General features: G+C 38.9%; 1 protein-coding gene across 1 annotated transcript; it reads right to left on the bottom strand.

Annotated features, from left to right (window-relative positions):
* Positions 1-2,393: 2,393 nt before the first annotated feature.
* Positions 2,394-20,656, bottom strand: TERB1 (telomere repeat binding bouquet formation protein 1). Its single transcript, XM_066327314.1, has 21 exons — positions 20,594-20,656; positions 19,184-19,241; positions 18,148-18,258; positions 17,833-17,961; positions 17,273-17,404; positions 16,792-16,852; positions 16,583-16,698; positions 16,320-16,442; positions 15,715-15,867; positions 14,518-14,649; positions 13,009-13,134; positions 11,885-12,042; positions 10,799-11,154; positions 8,600-8,661; positions 7,513-7,605; positions 6,076-6,246; positions 5,519-5,599; positions 4,433-4,540; positions 3,946-4,058; positions 3,196-3,405; positions 2,394-2,659 (listed from the first exon to the last, which is right to left on the bottom strand). The coding sequence occupies exons 1-21, from the start codon at positions 20,654-20,656 to the stop codon at positions 2,621-2,623; spliced, it is 2,595 nt and encodes an 864-aa protein (XP_066183411.1). The 3' UTR covers positions 2,394-2,620.
* Positions 20,657-21,059: the final 403 nt, after the last annotated feature.

Raw genomic sequence — 21,059 nt, 5'->3', positions numbered from 1 at the left:
GCCCCGGCACCCGCCCTGCCGTACCCTGCCCGTGCAGCCCCGTTCCAGTGCCAGGGTCACACCTGGATGAACACACAGAATAAATTGTTGCTGATTGATCAAGCTGTCATTACCACCCCTCTGTTTGACCAACAGAACCAGAGAGCACGTCAGGGTTTTCACAGACTTCCCTGGGTGGTTTGTCAGCCATTCCAGCCTTTCAAAGTGATGAAACACTTCCCTGGGTGGCCCAACGAGCCTAAAAGTGACATCAACTATTCTCATGCGATTTTGGCTTTGTGGTGCCTTTTACGTGTGGATTTCAAAGCACTTGTGCAAGAAAATTAAACTGATCAAGACTGTACAGTCAATCCAAAGGAGAGCAAAAGACTGACCTGCACAAATTCACATCTCAGGTTTCTGCCTGGTCCATGACTTCTGTTCTGGATCCCACTAGAATGCTCCAGTGATGAGGTTCCAGCCCTGCCTTCCGAGAGGAGGTGAAGCACCAGCAGAGGCTGCCCAAAGAGGCGGCAGGAATTCCTTCCTTCAAGGGTCTCAGAACTTGACAAGGCACTGAACTCTCAGGGAGAGTTTCCTCATCTGAGATTTAGATTGTTTAAAGTCCTTGGCCCTCTAAAAGCCCCGAGTCACGTTGGTATAAAAAAGCCCCGAGTCTTCAAGATTTGTTTTCAGGTTTCTCGTGTTGTTTATTATTTGATATCTCAAAATTTTCTCTGCTCCCAGCCGAGGTCCGGACAGCAGCTGGGACACGAGGGGACTGCCCACGATGGGATGTTCCCTAACATTTATACAGATAAATGTAATAAATACGTGTTGGTTGTTTACTATTTTGTACCAATGCCCAGTGCCCCCACTAAAAGGGTCATTTCTACTTTGACCCAATCCACTTTAACTACTTTGTGCCATCACCACCCCAAAAGATGGAGGACAAGGAAGGAGAAGTACATGAGGTACCACCCAAATTCCACCATCTTGTCCCCATTTACCTCTCTTCCATGAACCCTAAAACTACTATATTTTGCATCTTCTACTGTGCTAAACTACTGTTTTCACATCCCGGTGGTTTGCAATTCCTCTCTCTGTGTCGGAGGCCTCTCCCATGGACTAAAATCAAACCCGGTGTTTTCCTGGGCTCTGTGCCAAGGTCCCTGAGCCCCCTGGACCTGCTCCACACCCCCTGTCCAGGGCTCAAATTCCCTTCCTCGGGTCCCAGGTCATCCAAGGGGATGTCCTGGACTCCAACACTGAACAACTTGAATAACTTTGACCTCAGCCATGCTCCAAAGAGAAGAGGAGACCAGAGGTCACACAGGGCCTTTTCCAACCTGAACTATACCTAAGGTGAGGTACATTATCAGTAGGCAACCTTCTCATCTTGTAGCAAGTAAAGATTTACACCTTACATGTTTTAGCCGTATTTCAGGCCTTGATAATATGGATACTAATACACATTCACTCAAAGGATGAAGTAACAGCTTGTCTGGACTAGGCTGGAGTCCCTGGAAAAACAGCTGGAGTGGTGTAAGGGACCCCAGTGCCCTCCTTGGGGACACCACCTCGGGAGCCCTTTTGTCTCCCACTCTGCCAGTAGTTCCACGTACTCAACCCTGCTACTGGCAACAGCTTCACTCAGAAACATCTTCTATACATGTTTCAATATTTTAATGATAAAAACCTCCAAACTGCAACAGCTGAAAACATTGGAAGATATATTTATTGCATCATTGATATAATCTTTATTGCAAGTCTCTCAGGTTTTGGTTACCTTGCCTGTTTTCAAGCATTTAAGCCACATCATAGTGAAAATCTATTGCTAATACAAAACCAAAACATTTTCCATAATAAATTACCTATTGATTCATCATTTCTTTGCCAGAACAAGTAAAAATAAATAACTGAAATACTAAGGCTATCACTGAAAGTTACCAAGGCTTTCAGCGAATCTTCCTATAAAAAATGTGTAATTAGCACAAATGGTGTCACTGCTCACTTACATGAAAAATACACCAGAAAACTGTCCAACTATAAGCAGAAGACAAATTCTATCAGTACCTATCCAGTTCAACAGTGAGTACACAGTTCCTGTAACAGTGAAAGATTTGCCTCCTCTGTGCAGCAGTTTAACCACATTCAATGTTTTCTGTCACAGAGACATTTTTCTGCACATGCAACATATTCAACTCCTGACAAAATATTCCACCTGCTTTAAACATTCCACTTATTAAGAGGAAACAGATTCAGACACAACAACATTAACAGCAGTTTCAGACACAAAGTATTCATTTTAGCAATATTGCCCTTTCTTACAAACGGTATACAGCAAGCTACAAAAAGCTAACTCAAAAGTTGCATAAATCAAATGCTCAAAAAGGTTAAATTAAGTTCCAAATTAATGCAATTTTAACTGATAGAGATTCTGTTGCCTATGATAGCATTACTTTAAAAATTGTCAAGTTATGATAAATTGAATTTACAATGTGTAACAATTCTGTCAGCTGTCACTGAAAAACAGGAGTCCAAGCCAACCTATATTCTCCAACGGCCTGGGTTGTTCTGGCAATACCTCACTGTTACAAAGGCTGTTCTTGAACATTCTGCAACAAAATCTAAAGCACTCTCAGATGATGTTATTGATGTCCTTTTGGGCTTTTTCCATCTATAAAATGGAGATAAAAGAAAAAATATCAAGATAAATGTTGCCCCAAATCACTGCACTATTACAGACCAGTAGACAAAAGCTTGTCACTTAATTGCTCCCATGGTCTCCAAAGCACAGGAGCAATGCTTCCTGTGTGAGGGACGGATGGATTAACCACTGGGAAACTGCTGCAGAGCCTCTCACAGACCAGCATCACAAGAGAAGCTGAGCAGAGAAGAGAGCAACGTCCTGATAAACAAAGGGAATAATTCAGTCCTTATTGACACTCTCATTCTCTTTGCACCCCGTCAGGTGGCAGTGGCAGGTTCCAAAGCTGTCTGATCTTTCCCTACTTTAGTTCTCTCTCTCCAAGCATTGGCCCTGATGGAATTACACCAGAGACCATTCTCATGGGCATTGCACTGACACACAGCACAATCCCATGGCTGCACACTCTGAACACCTGTCTTTATTTCTGCAAGTCAGCTCAGGGGCTAATGATGAAAACTGGGCTCACAGCATTTGCCAGGAGTAGAAAATTCAGTGATGAGTACCTGCATCTTTAACCTGTAGTACTTCTTGGAAAGGTCAACACTTGTCCGTCCTTCCTGGAAAGGGTAAGACCACAAAATCAAATTCCAGTGGTTGCCCATTTTTTTGACTCCTTTCAAAAGGCACTTGATTTCTTCAGTTGTGAAATCTTTTCGGGCTCTTCTCTTGTTCAAAGGTCTCATGCTCATGGCCAGGGAACACGTTTCATTGCCCTGCAAATAATTATTTTGGTGTCATTAAGAATTATGTAGATGTACATACTATTTTTCACATGGAAGTACCATATTACTGGCAATTCAGCAGTAAATAGTTGTAAAGAAATGGTCACACTGGCAAGGGAACCATGCCTCTTTGTGGTTTCTACACTGTCACCACTTACTGAAACACAGTATTTTTCTGTGATCTTCATTTCATCAGGCACATTTCATTGTGCCTACATAGTTTATTTTTAGCAGGTTTATTCCTTTAGGTTTCTGTTACTTCCATACTGTGCAAATCTTCACCAATACAGGAAAAATCAGACCTCCAGATCCATTATTCTGAAAATATTTCAGCTGAAAAATGCTGAACTCAATTCAGGGCTAAATCAGTGTGACTGGAGTAGAATCAACACTGGAATATTTTTTAAATAAGGTTGATTTTGCTACTGGGCTCCTGTTAGAGGTGGCTAAAAAAGAAACTACGCAATTCCTAGTGCTTTTATTGGCGACTTATAAACGTGTCAGTGCATGATTAGGCTTTGCATAACTAACCTCATCTTGGTCAAGTGAATGTGTGCAACTTTCTTTTAAGTGCTGACATTTCTGGCTGCACATCTCTTTGACTCTCTGTCTCTTCAGGTTAGCATCTTGGGTTTTTTGTAAAGCTGTGAAATTGCGAACAAGGAGGCCACTTAGTCACTTTAAACTAACTAAAATCTACTGAAAAACTAAATACAAATCTGTAAACAAGCATTTATTCTAATGAATCTGAATATGTGAACGTTGCTCTCATTCTCCTTAGATCTTTTTCTCATAATCCACATTAAGACATAAGAACTACTGATGAACCAGAAGCAAATAAAAGTATTGCTGATGTTAAAGTGGATTTCTGTGAAAGAAAGTATAACAGTTTATTTAAATTCATAGCTGTTTATCTCCAATAGCAAGGACAGGTGCTTCTCTCAATGCCCTGACCTAAATGCAAACACTGATCTTTCAGCTGTGCAGATCAGAGAATTCATTTTCTGGTAATACTCACCCTTTTCACATGCAGGTGTTAAGTTATAGTTGCTAGTCCACCTAGTATTTCTACTATGTTCAGCTCTCTCTGAAGATCTGTCTTTTCTATTTGGAGTCAAAAGAATGCCTTAAAAATAAACAATAAAACCCCAAACAATAAAACATTAAATATCTTTCTTAGAAAAAAATCCAAATCATAAAACACAGGTTATGTTTTAGGAACTAAAATTTAAAAGAGAACCATCTTTTGAGCCATACCACTAATCTGGTAAAAAGACTAGAAAATTCAGTTTAATTCAGCTTACAGGAAATGTGTACTTGCTAAAGATATTATATTATTGTAATGGGCTTTCAAGATGAAATACAGTTGCTTTGGTTGGGTTTTTTACATTTTAAAATACCTTTGTGGCTTTCATAAGACAAATTAATCAATTGCTGAATCTAAAGGGGAAAACATAAACAGATTTAAAAATCAAGCTAACAGCTTTTACTGGGCATTAATTAAATAATATAACCATGTAAACAATGCTTTTGAAAATAAGAGTACTAAAAGCTAGTTTCTGGTGGGAATTTCAAAATTTGAATTTCAATTCTCATTACAAAGAAGAATTTATTCTAAAGGATTCCCCTTGTAACTGTTCATGACAAGCTCCAAGTCCTCAGCAGAGCTTCCAGCACAAACAGGAATGGGTCTAATGGAACTGCATGACTGGAACTGCATAAGGAGTGGTGCTGAAGCCAAGTTCAGGCAGCTGAGCTCTGCTCTGAGCCTGACTAAACCTCTCCATTTTAGAAAACAATGCCACAAAACTGAGAAATAGCAAATACCATGGAAAGTATGCCTGACAGGATTCAAAACACGATCAACACGGCGAGTGCCAGATAACTTTGCAGGGAAATAATGTGCATTACACAATTTCAATATTAGAGAGTATGCATTTTCTGACCTAATAAAATATTGATTATTCTCAGAACCTAGAGGGAAAAAAAAGAAAAGGGTTTGTTTGTTTGTTTGTTTTTACCACAGTTTCCCATGGTAAAGTTCTGCAAAAGAATTAATAGACAGTAAGGGCTTTTCCCACCAATTTCCAAACCAAGCCCTTACTTTGGAAACTATCCTTCTGGCTCCTAAAAGTTGGTATTTCTTTATGCAGCCTGTCTTTTTTCACTGGGGTCAGCAGCATTTCTGGAAAATATAAGATGAACACCAGTACAAATGCCAGTAAGTAATAACTTTCATTTTCAGAATTTCTCCTTTAAACCAGAAAAATATAGGATGTGCCTCTATTTAATTCATTAAGATTTCTAAGTATCCTAGACCTGTAAGTGTGTAATATTGAATGAAATTACTTTGGTGTGATGTCATGCATCTACTCACACGTATTTGAACTTAATACATTCCCTTCTCTTAGGACTGGACTACTTCAGCAAACGTGAGAGTTTTATCAAAGCCTCTAATGAGCATCTGTCACCACGGCAAGAAACACACAAGATCCTTCAAAACAGAAGTGGCCAGTTCTGATCTCACTTAGTACAAATCATTGCAAATTAAAATCCGCGAGTGAGTTTAATACAGCAAGACAATCAGAAGCAAATAAAAAGTTCAGAATTTTAAATGCAATTTTAAGCATCGGTTCCAAGTACTGAAAATAAACTCCATACTGTGGTGAGCTGCAGATCTGCTGTTGTTACCAGCAGTCAGCCTGCGGAGCTCCCCTCGGTATCTTTCTTCAGCCTCCAGGATGACTCTGTGGTGCTCACACCTGTGCAGGCAACTCCGCAACATCTTGGTGAAGGTTTTACTGTTCAAGGACAGCCCTGCTGCTGTGCAACCTGGGAAAAATAGTATATTGTAGAAATAGCAATCACAGCTGCTGAAGCAGCCACCACGAAGTTCAGTGTTTCATTTTGCTCACTAGGAACAATTTGACCCCAGGTTTTCCATACTCATGTCATTTTTATGTGCCTTCTTGAAACACTTGGCACTTGCTCTCTCAAAAAAATTTTTTCAACATTTTATGGGGCTGAGTAATACTGCACTTCCACTCCAAGTACTGAGTGAGGCATGGATCCTCTACAGAGCTACAAACAGTGGTGGAATGGGAAGACACAGGACTCATTTGCACATTTATCCAGGAGCCAAAATTATATATATATTATGTATATTTGTACATATTGTACAACATATATGTATTTTTTGAAACTTCATAATGTAACAGTTACCTATACTAATCTTAATCAATGGTAAGTCTAGTTTAGGCATGAATTCCCTCATAGGAAGCCTTGCTGTTCATTTTTGAGGACATTCCTAGGGTAACTTATGGTTTAGATATCCTTGGATGCTCTCATGGTTAAGTTAGATCAGCTGAAGGAAAACTTGCATGAGGAGTCACAGGAAGGGAACAAGTCTGTACCTGTAACAATCTACCTTAAGATAAAGCAGTGCTAAAGTTCAGCTTGAATTTAGTTTGACAACTGGGATAAAAATAATGTTCTAAGGTGTGTTATGGGCTACTTTAGGGGTTGTTTGGTTTTCTGTAGGTTTTTGTTTTGTGGGGGGGTTTTAGATAAAGAAACATTGGCTTGATTACAAAACCCACTCACAAATCCAGAGTACCAGCAGCATTCTCATGACCTACTGATGGTGCAGGGGAGGAAGTAGAGCCTGGGGTGACTGAGGGCTGTAGTCATGGATTACCATAAAACTGCTTGCCTGCACTTCACAGCAGTGAGGCACTGAGAGCAGAAGGGTGCAGAACACTGAAGAGGCTTAGGAGGAGAATAAATGATGGAAATGAGCAGGGCTACATGTTCTTCCTCCCTGTCTGCAAGCAGAGAAAGGAGGAAAACACCTGCTCAAATATTCTTCTAATTTGGGGTTCACCTTTTAAGTTACTGTATGTTCTTTTGTCACATTATTACATGGACCAAAACCGCAATTTGTCAGCTTTATTTCAATATTGGTTAGGTTAGGGGGGGAGAAGGCAAGGGCAAGGGCAAGGGCAAGGGCAAGGGCAAGGAACTGCTGACTCTTTAAGGCTTCTTTATGTACTCTGGAAAGAAAGAAAGAAAAAAAGAAAGATCTAAGATAATATTTACCTAAACACCTTAAATCTGCCATTTTATGGGATGATGATGTAGCTGAAGTACTTCTGACTCTCTCAGTTTTCTCTGAACAGAATGAATGTTGATCTAAAGAAGGGAGGAAAAAAGTCACTAGGAAGTGTAACCTATCTTTTGCCATGGTAATCATGCATCAGCATAATGACATTCAACTACATTTTCTGTTTCTAGATTGTTAAAAGTTTAATTAACAGAACAGCAGAAAATCCAAATGAAATTTCTCAAGTTAAATGTCTCATACTCACATTTCTGTAACTACAGAATAAGCATGTTCATTTCGGTAGTTTTTCATCATTCTCCCAAAAGACATTACTTCAATTTGAACCCAGCAAATTAACCCTGTAAGCCCACACTGCTTAACTAAGCCCTATAAACTTTATTCCTGTTTGGAATCAGATGCTGAAAAATGTGACATATTGGAATAATACATATTCTCAGTTTAAACAGGTGTAATCTGGAGATCAGCTGGTCACCTGTAGAGCTCCCATTCTGGCAAATTCTAATCTAATGAACACTTAGCAATTTTATAAATTAATAGGAAACTAAATAATGAATAAATATTTGATTGAACAGATCCCAGTCTTGAAATAAATGTATCAGGCTAGGAATAAAGCGAATCTGAAAAACTTTTCTCTTAAACACATGTTCACCCTTTAGAGACAGCATCAGGCAAAAATCACTCTCACAGGCAGGTTCTAACCCAGCCTTACAGGCACACGACCAAGCCTGCATTTTCTATTAGTGGCTTTCACTGGTCAGTACAGATTGAACACTAAACTTCATCTCTGATACATTCATTTGAATAGTTAAAATCATTTTTTAAAATGATAGCTAAAATATGTATTAGAAGGAAAGTAGGATAAATGTTGTTGTGGTAAAATTGTGTACAATATAAAATTCCAACACTATGCAGACCAGTTAAAGGATATTACACACAAGGCACCTCTGTCATCTAATGATACAAAACAAGTGATAAAAAGTAGTGATAAACATACACAAAACTAATTAAAATCTCATTAAGAACAAAACCAGCTCAGGAAGGAATATGCATAGTTATTTGTACCTGATGTCCATGTCTGTTTCATATTTCTAACAGTCTCTGCTGGCTGTTTAAATAACTGTTCACTGGGAAGATCAAAATGGGAACAAATTAAAACAAATAAAACAATAAAAACAACATACATTTACCTGCAAATAAATACACAAATTCCAAGGGTACAACAAAAAACCATATTAAATATATAAAAGAGAAAACTCTAGAAAAATTACTCTAATTATCCCAAGTTACTGAACCTATTGCACCCAGCACGTAATCAGTGCATGTTAAAACTTGTTTCCCAGAGATCGGATTGGCATTTCTTGCAGTCTGTTCAGCAGGGAGTGCAGACCTGTCAATGGTTTCCAGAGTAATTTGTAATTCACATTCACATAAAGATTACCAAGTGCACATAAAGCTCTCACAAAGTCTTCAGAAAACTGTAGCCTTCACCATTTGCAGCAAATGCTTTAAAAGGTAATTGCTTTTCTTCTTTTTTTACACTAATTAACTTCTATGCAACCAACACACTGCTATGATACCATGATTGAGCATTTTTGTGTCCCTGACTCCCTCTGAATGCTGCAGGAGCAAGGAGTCTGATCCATGGTTACCTTACAGTAACTCTTGTGTTCACACAAACACATACTCAAAAAGAGAGATTTTTTTTAAATTGGTATTTTTACCATTTTGTGCATCAGAGCCCAGACCAACAAGTAAAGAAGCTGTGAAATTAAACTAACCAGCAGCAAAGCAAAATTTACCTGAAAGTACCATGGAAAATATCCAGGCTCTTGGTGGTAGTTGCAAAGTAACAATATAATACCAGGAAACTGCACAGAGCAAGGTGCAGCCAGACACACAAAAAAAAGCACAATAAAAATGTGGAACTCAAAAAGCCCAAAACAAAACATAAAGCTCACCCAAAATGTAGTTTGGCTTATACTTTTCCATTAACTGTGTTGAGGAATATTCCAGATATAAACTCGAGAGTGGAATCTGTATTTATCATTGTAAGTTGGCTATAAATAATTTTGGGTTTATCAATAGGAAAGACAGACACAAGCAGCAAAAGAAAAAGAGGAAAAGTAGCATTTGTGTGAGAGCAACAATCAAGAGAACAGGGATGACTAGACAGGGCCGAGCCTTTCTCTTCCCATGCAGGGTAGCACTGGAACATGAGGAGAGAGTAGCAGAGGTGCAGAAACTTCCCCCCCTACTTTGCAGACACTCCATTTTCAGTATTTTTCCCAGCAGTTCTCTACGTGTTGTTTCCTTAACAAGGGCACATTACAGAAATTATTGTGGTTTTGTCCAAACCAGTAGGTTAAATCTTGATCTGTTACAATCACTATAATAGATTCCTTTCCTTTCCTTTCCTTTCCTTTCCTTTCCTTTCCTTTCCTTTCCTTTCCTTTCCTTTCCTTTCCTTTCCTTTCCTTTCCTTTTCCTTTCCTTTCCTTTTCCTTCCTTTCCTTTTCCTTTCCTTTCCTTTCCTTTCCTTTTCCTTTCCTTTCCTTTCCTTTCCTTTCCTTTCCTTTCCTTTCCTTTCCTTTCCTTTCCTTTCCTTTCCTTTCCTTCCCTTCCCTTCCCTTCCCTTCCCTTCCCTTCCCTTCCCTTCCCTTCCCTTCCCTTCCCTTCCCTTCCCTTCCCTTCCCTTCCCTTCCCTTCCCTTCCCTTCCCTTCCCTTCCCTTCCCTTCCCTTCCCCTCCCCTCCCCCCCACCTTGCGCCTTCCACCTTCATGTTCGCCTTGCCTTGCCTTTGTCCTCCCCTTTATCCTATCCTATCCTACCCTACCCTATCCTATCCTAATCCTATCCTATCCTATCCTAATCCTATCCTATCCTGTCCTGTCCTGTCCTGTCCTGTCCTATCCTACCCATCCCATCCCATCCCATCCCATCCCATCCCATCCCATCCTATCCTATCCTGAAATAAACAGTGAGAACTTCGGGGTAAAAGCCATGGATGATTTTCAGCACAATGCTGAAGGCATTAAAACATGCCCCGAAAGAGGCTCTCTGTACAAGTGCAGCACTGTTACTGCAGTGACTGTAATCTTTGATCTGTGACCTCAAAAACAATCTCTAGTGGGCTACCAAAGGGCGATGTCTTTCCACTGGGAAAAAACTGCACAGTTAGTGACACATAATTTAAAAGTCTGTCAATTTGGAATGACTAAAGAAAAGCAACTTAGTATTTCTGCTTAGGTATAAGATTCCTACCCTGCTTGAAGACCAGACCGATTATTTCCACAAGCAGTTTTTCCATTTATGTTGAGACTTGAAGGTACACTGTCAGTTTGCAGCTCAGGAACTGGACACGGAATGTTCCTCTGTTCAGTTTGTCTAGTAGAAGCTGCATCCACACTCTTCACTGTTTCATTTTTTCGTGGAGCAGAAGTTACATGTGGAGCAAGAACCTGATTATCCAACTTGGAGGTCAACTGTGGACAACAGACATCTTTATGTGTTCTTTCTGCGCACTTCTCTGGATCAACAGGATTCACTTCATGGGATTTCAATGCTTCAGAATTGGCTGCTGAAGATTCATCTACAAATATTTCTACTTGCTCTTTTTCCTGTATTGAAAAGTACTGGTTAGTGACTGTGTAAGCTCCATAAAAATGTTAAATAAATAAATCCAGTAACAGGATTAACTAGATAGTCTAACTCTGAGGGTAAAGCAAATTCCAGAGAAGCTTCAGAAAACCCCCTGACTAAGCAGAGAGCCAACAAGACAGCAGTGCCACTGAAGGTGTTGAGGGGGTACTTACTAAGTGCTAATTTCAGGCTGAATTTGCTACTAATGCAAGGCACTGCTAGAACTTAAGAGCCATCTCTATAACCCATAGAGTTGCTATTCCAAACCCACAGATACTTAGCAGCTTTAAAGCACAAGGAACTATGAAACAACTTTATCTCAGCTTATGTTCACATTCCACTTTATCATCTATCCCACCACAGCCGTACAACCCTGGCCATTTCATGCATGCACATATAAAAATTACAGGTTTGAACATCCAGCAATTGAAAATAAATTCAACTTCTTTTTCTATCTCATAGAAAATCTGGGTTTACAATAAACTAGAATACTTCATACAATACAGATGCCTCCATTCTCTGCACACTTGTAACTCGGTCTGATCTATAATAATGACACAAGTTGCAGGTTGTAGTTTCACAAAAATCCAACGTTTTTCCTGGGTTTTTTTGCTCACATTGAAATTGTCTTAAGGATTTACTTTCACTTGCTCTTTAAACTCTGGAAAGATGTGATTCATTTTACCCTACTTTGGTAAATAGGCCAACCTCATCATGTTCTTTTTCAATCGAGTTTATTCTGTGTAAAATTTCTTTTGCTTTCTTCCAGTAGTCTTGTAGACATCTTTTTCTGACTTGCACATCCAATTCTTCTGCATTGTTCACATTTAATGAGTTATCATGTAATTTCAGAGACAACTGTTCAGCTTTATAAAATATAAAACAATATTAATATTTAAATTTTTATCAAATAACTTTTAAAAAAGTATTTCTTATATTCTAGACAATCAGCCCAAATAATTTAATGCAAAATAACAATGTGTATAAAACTTGAACTTATACATAAATGTTAACACACTTGAAATATAAGCTGCAGTTACAAGAGATGAACTTGCAATTATACTTACTATAAACTGTTTGCAGAATGATGCTGTGAAAAAAAATTACTTTTTCATTGACTTAACTCTGGGTTCTTTACAAGTATGAGCCTCTGTTTTTTTTAAAAAACAGTTCCATATTAATGGACACTACAAATCCCCACACCCTCTCAATCTTACACAAACCTCTCAGTTGTGTTTGCAGCACAAAAATGTAGACACAGGTTTGTTTTTTCCTAATTAGTAATTGCACACCCTCCATGCTCTAGAGATTAGAGGCCAAGGTCTCTCTGTTTCATGGGTTGTGTTGTACAGATAATTAATAAAAAACTGAAACAGGGGACCTAAAAATACAATCTACTTCAGGGAAAAAAAAAAGATCAAGATTTCTTAATATTAGAAATAATGTAGTCACACAGATTTCAGGTTTGATTATCTCCTGGTTTATCCTCTCTCTGTAGTGGTACATCCCCAGGAAGAGAGTATCCACTGGGTTTTAAAAGACAACATTCATATTTTTCACAGAATTCATAGATGGGAAAGCTTTAAGAACTGGCCCTACGTGGACAAAGCATTTCTCAAAAGCATTATTGCAACACTGTTGGAATTTTTACTTGTCTTTTTTCTGCCTAAGTCAGTTCTTGATGACAAATAAGCCACTTTCTGTGCAGAAACCAAACATCTCTTGGAGTACACAGAATTACAAAGCTGCCACAGTTAAAATCACTTAGGGAATTAGCAGAACGTGGATGGAAATAATCATTGTCATTTTTAAAGCAGTAACAGCAAGCTTACTCATTCGTTTGCAGTTCTGCAGCACAAAAGTAGCAGCTTTGATGAGTTCCTCATCCTGAGATTCTGTCAATACGTGAATCATAAGTGGCAGACCATTGTTCTGAAGCAGCTCACATTGGTTTTCTTCTAGAATAGGGCATGGTAAAGGAAAATAGGTTGGTTCCAGCCTCACACACCTTAACCTCACAGTAATTTAAGGATCAAATACTGGCAACTTTCTGTAAGTTTCTGTAAAAAAGAGATTTTCAGTACAGACCCAAGCCTGCTGCAGTGACAGCAGGAGAGCTTTACATTACACAGGATGATTTGACCAGAACTCACATTTCTGTAAGAAAACTGAAGGATGACTGAGACAAATTACAGGATGGAGTTCCAAACTCATTTACTTTGGCCTAAAACATTTGAATAATGACTCCTGTATTTCTTTCCTTCCATTACCTGCTCTTGGAGTAGATATGCTACATTTCTGTGAGGCCTGAGATACAGAAGTATCAAAATCTCAATGTTTATAATCAGCAAAATAAAATTAGTAGTTTAATCCTGGTCTAGCCAATCTGTTCCTCCTCATTCATCATGTAATTAGCTGAATTTTTATTGTGATTTCATTCACATATCTATTCACACAACTGACAACTTGCTAATTTATTTTTTTTTTGTTTAAAGCTAATTTAAAAAAAGGAATCAAAAAATTAAACATTTTTATTTTGACCGAGTTGATATTTTAAGAGAAACCTTTTTTCTGGCGATTTAACCATTTTTCTATTAAAAAGACATTTTCCATTAAGTCCTGTTTCAATAATTCTTCATGAAAAAACGTCTGTTGAAGTATATTTATGACCTATTGAGCTAATTATTGAACATGTTATTGGCACTCAGAGGAAGAAAACTATCCAGAATTTTTGAACATAAGCCCTTTTTCTTGTTTATCTAAACATACATGAGAAAAAACTGTAGTACAAACGAACCTTCCTTTCTATTTACTTGACTACCACAAAACACCAAGGGAAGTGCTGTATTTTTACCAGATATGCTTGGGCAAGTCCCAAGTTCCTCACAACAAAACATTTCAGGGCTACCTACTACTTATGTGTCTTGAAAACCAATGCTCTTACATGGCTTTTACAAATATTACTGGCCTTGTAAGCAGTGGACAGAAGCTGTATGTGCCAAGGACCATGAAAAGAAAGCTCAAGACAATTCACTTGCTATGTCTGGATTGCAGCAGTTTTCAGGTCTGGAATAATTACTCCCTGTGATCCATAAGTCCAGCTCTGAATTCCTGCATATCTGTCTATTTTTCAAAGCCACTAAAGACACTTCCTGCTAACACGCTTTAAAATTTAAAGATGGAACATTATAGAAATTTTTTTTTTCCGAATATTGACATCATATTATTTAATAGAACTCTCCCTCATGTTCCAGTCTGGATGAAGTGACACCACTGGAGGAGTCAGTGTATAAGAATTTAGGAGAATCTGACAGACAGGAAAAAGAAAAAGCAAATCTTACCACAAACTTCAGTACAGTGTCCAATTGTTAGAATAATACTGATTTTTTCTCCTGTGCTCAGTGTCTCATTGGACAGCAGCTTCAGCAGCTCTGACACAGTGTGATACTTTGCCAAGACAACACCCATGGCAGCTGTTTGTTAAAATAATTGAAGGAAAATAAACTAGATAATGAGTGTACAGGAATGATCCAAGTATAAAACACTGGGTTTTGAGGAAACTCTACAGACCCCTCAAAGCCTTGGGCCTGCTCAGCCCTGCCCTGCTCTGCCTTTAACAGTTGAGATTACCCCACCCCTCCTGTGCTGCTCCCAAAGCCAGCCTGCCCGTCCTCCCAGCCTGCGCTCCACGCGCATGAGGCAGAAGATCTTAGGAACGAGGGCTTTGCACTGTGCAAGTTTTGGAGATCCCTGCTAAGTTTCTCCACATCCTTTATCAGTCCTAGCATGGAGCCAGAGAGAGTTGAATAAGCTTTAACACAGAGTATCTGCCATAAAAGGAGCAGGAGGCAAGTCCTTCCTGGCATGGGGAACACCACTGGAAGTCCATCCATGCTGAGGCCTAGTCTGTCACGCACCAACTGCTCCAAAACCACACTCAGAACTACAGCAGGTTAATGCTTTTAAACTTTTGTCAACTTCCATCTGAAGCCCTTACAGCAGAAGTGTGAGATACACCAACCATGGCCACAGCACAGGCTCATCAGGAATCACAGGTTTCTCCAAACCCCTGATGGAACACACAGGACCTCATTAGGAGAGCAGTACCCAGGCAGCAAACCAGAGCAGAGGTGTGCCGTGGAGAAACACGTTTGTTCAGCTTCACCTCTGAATTACCAAAGCTGTCTAAAGGTACACAATTTATTAATCAGGCATAGGCCTGACTTCAGGATCCAAACTGACTGGGCAAATCCAGGCCCAGAGCTCAGCTTTACTCACCCAGGACCAGCTGTAGCATCTCATCTTTAATTTTCATTAGGGTTTAAATTTCACTGTACTTATTTTAGCAACAATGGGACAGTAATCCACCTCAGATGAACTGAATCACTCCCCACTTACACCTTTGAATTTTAAAAATCACTGGGGTGTATATAACTTAATTGTCTTTAAGCATCCATTTATATAATTTTTCCACCAACACAAGACCTTAAAAATTGCATTTTAAAATTACCATAGATAAAAAATGTCTTTTCACTCACAGTTATTAGCAATGCAGGCATCCAGAGTCTTTGTTACTACCACTGCAAGCTTCATGCTGGAGTGACTTGAACAGGAATCATGCATGAGCTCAAGGAGGACTTTGGCTAATGTATCCAATCCTCCAATAGAAACAAAATATTTCTGCACATATGCTTAGTGAAAAAAAGAAAAAGTGTGATTTAAGCCACACAGTCTGCAAATTATTTAAGCATTTCACCAAAAAATGTAGTAACTGCATAAAAATTAATTACAAGAAAACATGACCCTAATATGTGCCCCCAAATGGCAAACAATATGCTTGAATTCTATATAGTCATTGTTTTTAGTCATGCAATACTGACTTTTATTTAGAAATACTTTTAATCAAAACAGCTTCCAAGTAGCTTTACTGACCTTCTGAAATATAATCAGTTTGTGGCTATCTGTGGACTTGAGCATAGTGTAGTGTAAGTAAAGATGGTGGAATACAGTTGTCAGAGCAAAAGTTGTAAGAATAGAAAATGACTTTGCAGAGATTGACAAGAAAGAACAAACCATTTTACTCTCTAATTAAACGTTTAAATTTATCAAATGCAAAACTGTGTAAAGCTTGAGTTGCACTTACAGTTATTTGCAACTGTGAGACCAAGAAATGAACAAATAGGCCGAACTATCTCAGGTTTTGTGCAACTCTCGAGCCACTCTTTGGCATAGGGAAAAGCTGAACAGCAGATGTTTTGATTATCTTCTGGAAAAATAAAAACAAATTACCCCAAGTCAAAATCCAATGAAACGAAATTTCAGCTGAACAGCAAAAATGAAACCAAAGTTTTACCAATTTAGAGAATATCTTTAAACTTCTTATATAATTTTCAGAGCGACACGTACCATTCTGGGGGTTGTTCACGCAGGCACAGAGAGTGCTGCACACTGAGGACCAGAGCTGATAGCAGGGATCAGTGTTTTCATCTGACAGATTCTTCTCAGAGTTGTGGAGAGTTGTTCTGTTCAGGACAATGCAAACAAGTCCCAAAGCGTCAAGGAAACAGCTGCTAACCAGTCTATTATTTGTCTGTTTGAATTGCAACCCTGTTTACCTGAATAACTGCAGCAGCAGGCTGATGCAGCCTGTATCTCTGACATAGGTTTGCCCATCTTCTAAAAGAGAACACACACAAGACCCCAGAGACAAATGCTACTGCAGATAAAATCTTAGAATCAAGTTTAATTTACATACATACATCCCCTTGCCCAAGCACATCCCCATTAGTAAATACAAAATCATATCAACATATTGGTAAATAACATTTCTATGTCTCTCTTTTTCTATAAACTCTCAGAAATTATGGGTTTGCATTTGCAAACTACACTTTTAGAGCTAAACCACATTCTGCTGTTTAAGGAAATCCCAGTGAGCAATGACCTACTTAGACAATTCAGGTTCAGTTACATGCAAACATTCATCTTTGTAAGTTAACTGCATCAAAACATTACTTATTGAATGTTCCAAATTTTGTACTGCAGATTGGCAAATAGAAAAAAGAGTGTTGCTGTAACACAGAAAAAAACCCAACTTACTATTATTTGAAACCAGTACTAAGATGACATAAACAGACATTCTTTTCAAGTTCACACCAGAATCCTTTTTAATTAAAAATAAAATGAGGTCTTCAAACAACGCAGAAGTACACAAAGTCTGTTGACAATACACTGAAAACAGAAAGTGAAAACCATTAAGTCCCAAAGTAAGCCACTCATAATCCTAAATTATTAAGTCTCAGTTGTGGCCAGTATGTGGGGAGTGGAGACAAGGCAGGGCTAGGAAGTGACTGAGGGCTTCCCTCTGCAATGAGCTCAACACCACCCAGGACCCTGGCAAGCTTTGGAACAATCCAGGAATCATTTTACACTTGCTGCTGAGGGAGAGGATGAGTACAGGTGTCTGGTAACTTAAAGACACCCTGTGTGCACAAATCAACAAGGCATTGATCAAATCTGAGGATGGAGAGTGCAACTGGGGCACCTTCACTGCCCCTTGCTCTAACTGACAATCTTGTAGCCTCATTTTGTGAGACCAAGCAGAAGTAATGACAGGGACCATAACGCACCCAGAAATAGAAAAACATTATTTTTATTACCATTACTCTCTATAATAATCCCCAATGTAAATAAAGCTGCTTCCTTTACGATGCAATGAACACTCGACTTGGCAAGGTCATTTATAAACATCAAACCACCAATTTCTCGAAAATATTCACTTGCTTCACCTACAAGAGGAAAAAAGAACAGAAACTTTTCCTTTTGTTTCTCTGCAAAATGAAAGGCTTCTAAGACTTTTCCAACATCTCAAACCTTATATCCTTTAAAAAAAATTTTTCCAGTGCCCACCAGTTTCTTAACATACATGGTGTACATAAATGACTGCACTGTTTCTAAGGAAAAGCCTTTCTTACTGTTTTGTTGGCAAATGGAATAGATAGTGATCAAAGCCTCTTTTTGAGACAGAGGGCAGTCCATCTGATATTTAAGGCATTCAAGCAGTAAGTTCAGATCTGTTTTCACATCTAGGAGCAAACACAAAACAATTCAATAAAATTGTTATATTTTCTATCTATTAATCTAGTCAGTATTAGAATAAATCTGTCCAAAATGTAGCATGTACATGTATTTTAAAAAAAGGGGGAAAAGTGAGCCAAAATGGAGCTACATCGCTTCTATTCACCCACAAACAATAAACCCAGAAATATTTCTGTCCACAGTTTGTTATTAGAGCATGGTTTCCTTTGTAGAGTAACAGCCTCCTTTTAATATTTCTCACCTTTAGTCACTAATAACTCTTACGGAGTGTGACTAAACTACTAAATGTTAAATTCACAATTGCAAGGTGCATTAAGTGTAAATAATACACAACCATTAAAATATTCAGAGTGCAAATACAGTTGAAAATCTATGGAATAGTAAGGAAAGAGTCAAAGAGCACAGGGCTAATCTGTGGTACCGAGTCACAAGAGACATAAATCGTGCACCACAGCAGCAAAGCCCTCTATCAGCTGGTTAGAGACACAAGACAAAATAGTCTCTGGGGACCTACATACAACCCTAGGTGGATAAATAGACTTGGAAAATATGTTTGTTAGTCTTTGGGGTATAATTAAAAGACTTATTTGACAACTATTTCTAATTACGACAGAAGGTATTGTTTGTTGTAAATCCTCACAAGATTTAGGGGTCCCCAAAGAAGTTAAAATACAATTAAAATGTGGATAAATATTAGCAAATTAAAAATAAAAAAGTGACCTTGTAGTGGCGTGATTCACTGCGTGTAGGTTTGTTATTTGATCGACTGTTTGCATATGCAATACAGTATTCAAAATTTGGCAACTAGGAAAAAGCACATTTTCCCAACTGCTCACCACCCCACAACAAGTCTATCACAGTCTAGTACAACTTTGTAAAATTGATACAGAAAAATTATATTAGGTAACTTACCACACTGATTTTTCTGCACCTTTTGAGTGTTCATTTTTGTTTTATTTCTGTTCTTGTTCTGCAACAGTAAGGAAAAAGGGTCTTCAGTTCTGTTCAGATTAGCAGCATTTACAATATATGCAGTATAAATTACATCATTTTCTAAAATGCATTCTTTCCAGTTTTCTGCTTTTACTCTGTCATCTCACACACACGGAGTTTAATGTCTTCTTGCATGGCAAAGTTTTCCTTTGGAAATGCAGTATTTTGTAATAACCCTGCATTTTTAACTACCAGGTTATCTTTTGAACGTGGACATTTTGCAGAAATCAGGTAATTCCATGTTACCACTGAGGGGCACTGTCGATGTCCCTATCAGTAAAGAATATCCCCTGCTCCGTGCCACTGATCACAACAAAGCTGACACAATTTTCCTTAAAAGAGTGGCCAATTCTGCCATCAGCCAACAACCTGCACTAAGACCACGCAATGTTACAGGGTGAACACTATAAAACACAGCCTCCTGCTGCTCAAGGAGCCACTAAACCATCAGCATTGTTCTAGTAGTATTGATCAAACCAAAGGCACAGAGACATATTCATTCCCTTAAGAATTCAATTAAATTTGTCAAAGACATTGTCACATTACATGAACCATGTAACCCACAAAACCCCACAGCATTGATTCTTCACAAACCCAATGTGGCAGCCTCTGAGAGCAGAGCAGCAGAGTGACATTCAGGTTTGGAGGCAGAAAGATGGTCCCTCAAACATGCCCCAAGTCCCAAACATAAAGGGTTGATGCAAAGATCACAGTAACCTATCACAATTCCTCAAAAAATTACTTAGCTCCAGGTACAAACTTTGAATCAGTGGCAAATTCAGCTTAATAACAGTTTTCCTTTTCAAAGTGGAGCAAACTGCTTGAAGCAGTATCCTCATTTTAATGAAGATAGCCCTGCTTTCTCTTTAGAGTTACTGATCACCCCCATTCTTTTCCTTCTTCCATTAGAGAGGGAGAATTTAGAGAGTTCATCTCCCTTTAGCCTTTCACAAGTGATAATAGACATGCATTTCATTTTCCTGCAAATCCAACCCTGCCACAACAGGGAAAAGCTTCCGAGCTTCCGTCAGCTCTTCTTGTCCTACTGTTACCACCCCATCAGCCTAAGAAAAAACAAAACCGCCTAAGAAAAAACAAAAGGAAGACTGTAAAAGTAAGTTCACTCTGGAGCTAATTGCATTTCAGAAGAGCTTTACTTAATACATGTTTATACAATTATACAATATAGGAAGCACAAGGGGTTTAAAACTGTATGTATACAAGGATACACCTTGACCTAATCTGGATCTTTTACTTTTGCAACGTACGTAAGGTATACAAAATAGTATTTATAAGCCAGCCTACATTAATTAGATGCAAATAACTCACCTCTGTTGTTGTATCACCGGGTGAGGTGGAAAGAAAAGCAAATAGATTTGCTTCAACAAACATCCAGCAAATGTGGCATATAAAACAGATTACCTCTTCTCCATCAGTTATGGAAAATAACCCAGTAACATCCCTTCGAAGCTCAAAAACCACTCCTGGAGAAGTGCAGATCTGTCAAGGCGCGTGTTCAGCAGCACTAGAGCACATGGCTGGCACGGTCAGTAGAGCAGCCAGCCTCGGCGGGACTTACCTTTGAACCCCAGGGAGCAAACCTCAGAGGGGAGAGGCGAGGGCTGCTGGCGTCCAGGGGAAGCCAAAGCCCACAGCGGCAGCCGAGGCCGTGAGTTCGCAGTGCTGTGGGACAGGACTTGGGGCTGTCCTGGCCTATTTCAGCTCCCTGCCACCCGCCCCCCTCAGATGAGCTGTGTGTGATTTACAGCTCATTATCAGAGCTCCACTTGGAAGT

Source organism: Sylvia atricapilla, chromosome 12 (genome assembly GCF_009819655.1).
Source record: "Sylvia atricapilla isolate bSylAtr1 chromosome 12, bSylAtr1.pri, whole genome shotgun sequence".
NCBI lineage: Eukaryota > Metazoa > Chordata > Aves > Passeriformes > Sylviidae > Sylvia > Sylvia atricapilla.
The sequence above is the reverse complement of the archived record's forward strand: the minus strand, read 5'-3'. Positions and strand labels throughout refer to the sequence as shown.

Excerpts from the sequence above, each read along its gene's own strand:
- TERB1 (XM_066327314.1), bottom strand. The coding sequence starts at position 20,656 with ATGTTTGTTGAAGCAAATCTATTTGCTTTTCTTTCCACCTCACCCGGT. Across the intron at positions 17,405-17,832 it reads GATTATTATAGAGAGTAATG|TGTATTGTCAACAGACTTTG; the intron begins GTAATAAAAATA and ends TTCTGTTTTCAG. Across the intron at positions 6,247-7,512 it reads GGCAGATTTAAGGTGTTTAG|GTTGCACAGCAGCAGGGCTG; the intron begins GTAAATATTATC and ends TATTTTTCCCAG.